Raw genomic sequence first — 3119 nt, forward strand, 5'->3', positions numbered from 1 at the left:
TGCATTTTGATTATATTTGGTAGAATTTTAGCGGTTGAATTTGCCCAATCGGGCGAATTCTTGGTGCATGGATGCGCTCTCGGTCAGCGCGGATATCCCACGCGGGTCCGCGCTGGCCGAATGGGGACAAAACGTGACCAACTTCGGGTCAGCGCGGAAAACCCGTGTTCTTCCGCGCTGACCTCGAAAAATAACGAAGGGCTGCCATGACCAGCGCGGCTGTTTTTAAAACAGCCGCGCTGGCGCGGAAAGAATTTTTTTGTTTCAATTTGAACGTGAAAAATCCTATGCCAGCACTTCTAATTTCTTTTCATGGTTTGTGCAGGACGTAATGGCTTTCTAATGGCAGGAAAGAGTGCACGATGTCGAAGATATTGCTGCTTGGGCCAATGTGGATTGCTGCAATGCCATGCGGGCTTGCGGCTTTATGAAATTTTTCCTCACACCTCGCCTAAGAGCTCAGCATGATCTTCTCGAGCTACTGATCAGGGCATGGAACCCGGTGGATATGAAATTCACTATCCGGGGCCAGGATATCAAATTTGACCACATGGATATCTTCTTTTTGACTGGGTTGTCACGCCAAGGTGCGAGGCCCATCATAGAGGGACAGCGACCTGGCGGCGGTCCTCTAGATGATCTCATGGCTCGAGTATGCCCGGAGGCTGAGAAGACGAGGAGTGGGAAAGTAGCAATCCCCACAGTGGGAAACATAGTCCTTCGCACCATCCTGTTCATGGTGACCCGGGCAGCGGGAAGCATGGCCAACCACGAGGCTTCAAAGACCCACCTCATGCTAGCTCTTGATTGCCTTGAGCCTACAGTGTTTGATTGGTGCACAGCAGTGACCAACAACATGAAGAGGCAGCTGAGCAACTGTCGTCGCGGGGAGACGAAACAGTTCGGCTACGGGTCTATCTTAGTCCCGCTCATTCTAGAGCGAGTGCCAGCCATGCGGCTGCAGACGATGGCCGTGGATGCTCCTAGGGATCCTCGGGAGACGAGGGCCACACGATGGGCTCGCATTATGCCACGCGGAGGTGGCGGCCGGCCACATGCCTGGGGGACATTCTTCCGGGACTGGCTAGATCAGCAGGTTGTCTTCGTGGAGGACTGGCCATACGCGGGTATGGATTTCCGCAATGACCCTGATATGGTGCTGCCCCCAGGTGAACAGTGGGATGATGCAGGTATAACACTTGACTTTTTTGAGTTTTGTAATGTTTTGGAATTTTTTATGTACATGTCCTAATAAATGTCATGGTATGCAGATGTGGGGCCCACTAGACCGATTGGCCTGGCTGCCACGGCACGGAGAGAAGGACAGGGGGCCGGGGCTTTGGCCTTAGTCCCTCCAGGGGTTGACACATCAGAGACTGTGGCTCGCAACCTTGAGGGGTTGCTGGAGGGAGTGCCTGACTACCAGGGGGTCGAAGAGGTCCCCTTACAGCATCAGATCCATACAGTGGGGGTGGAACCCAGGGTGCACCGTCTTCTGAGGCGGGTAGCACGAGCAGCTGTGTACTACAGAGAGCATCATCCAGCCGAATAGTCGCCTAGGCTTTATTTCCACTGTTATTTTGAGACACATGACTCAGACGTACTGATATTTTGGACATATACACTTATTTTTGAGCGCCTTAGTGCGCCACACGATATATATGTATATACATACCGGTTTTTGGATGGATCATTGTTACATGTGATGATGTTTTGTTTATGTTATGCAATTGTTCAGTACAACTGTGATCTTATGTATGAATTTGCACGACACATGACCCATGAATTTTATATTTTTTAATGCAAGCTTAAAAGCACACATATGCAAACTATGCTTGAAATGATTTATTTACATATGCTTTACTCTATTATGCTTTCTATGTCTTCTTGCATGATGTTATCTATTCCGCAAATGTCTGTCTAACACATGATTTGCCAATGCATCAGTCAATGTGTTTAATCGTCTTGGAATATGCTGATATGTAATATAATCAAAGTTCCGTTCCAACAATCTTACACGTAGGTACAACCTTAGTATGCGTTGGTCTCTGACGGAATATCGCCCGTTAAGTTGATGGACGACCAGCTGGGAGTCCAGGTTCACCACTAATTCTCGGATGCCGAGGTCAACTGCTTCGGCAAGTAATTCAATTACAGCGCTGTATTCGGCAACGTTGTTAGTGGTAGGACCTAGGCAGACACCCTGAAGGTCTAACAATTCTCCGTGAGGATCGTAGATCACCCACGCCGCAGATGACAAATTGCAAGTACTACGGCAGGCGCCATCAGCGAAACCAACATAAGGTGCACTAGACATCTGCACAAGAAGAAGAAAACACAATAAGAGGCAAACACGCTTTCACACCAAGGAAAAAACGAAAACATGCACAACACACAAAACACACGTATATACAAAGTGAGTGCGCGAAGTTATGCATAATATTTCTTCAGATACAGCCCGTTGCGGGGCTTGTCAAGAGGATTTCCTTCATAATCAATCAACTCATATGCGCCCTTTTGTAAAACTCTTTTCACGATGTAGGGACCTAACCACATGGATTCGAGTTTTCCTGCCCCCAGCTTATCCTTAGCTTGATCGTAGAGCAGTACTAAGTCTCCCTCAACAAAGGAACGAGGATGAATATTCTGGTCGAAGTGAGCCTTGACTCTCTTCTTCTGTGCTTCGATAGCCAGAGAAGCCAAACGACGAGTCTCGTCTAACCGTTCTAGGTAAAGAAGCCGCTCCTCCACCGGAGTGGTGTTGGGAAGCAACTCGACAGCTAATTTTAATGAAGGAATCTCGCATTCGACGGGAAGGGTAGCCTCCAGTCCATAGACCAGTTGAAACGGGGTGAAACCGGTGGCATCCTTCACAGAAGTCCGGTAGGCCCACAAGGCTGGGAAAAGCATAAGATGCCAGTTCGACTTGTGTGTATTGACGGTGCGTTGAAGCATGGTGATCAAAACTTTGTTCACGGCTTCGACTTGACCGTTCGATTGAGGATAGTACGGTGACGAACTATCTTGGCGCAAGCCTAGCTGGGTCGTTAATTCCGTCATCATATGATTTCGGAAATGCTTTCCGTGATCTGTAACAATAGCCTGAGGGACTCCGAAAC

At 48.6% G+C, this 3119-nt stretch overlaps 1 protein-coding gene across 1 annotated transcript; it reads left to right on the forward strand.

Annotated features, from left to right (window-relative positions):
- The first annotated feature begins 1027 nt into the window (after positions 1-1027).
- Positions 1028-1552, forward strand: LOC149174301 (uncharacterized). Its single transcript, XM_089420796.1, has 2 exons — positions 1028-1190; positions 1272-1552. The coding sequence occupies exons 1-2, from the start codon at positions 1028-1030 to the stop codon at positions 1550-1552; spliced, it is 444 nt and encodes a 147-aa protein (XP_089276922.1).
- The last annotated feature ends 1567 nt before the right edge of the window (positions 1553-3119 follow it).

The sequence above is a fragment of the Pinus tabuliformis genome, chromosome 4_1 (genome assembly GCF_031772625.1).
Source record: "Pinus tabuliformis cultivar Carrire ecotype Pingquan chromosome 4_1, CPIR1, whole genome shotgun sequence".
Classification (NCBI taxonomy): domain Eukaryota; kingdom Viridiplantae; phylum Streptophyta; class Pinopsida; order Pinales; family Pinaceae; genus Pinus; species Pinus tabuliformis.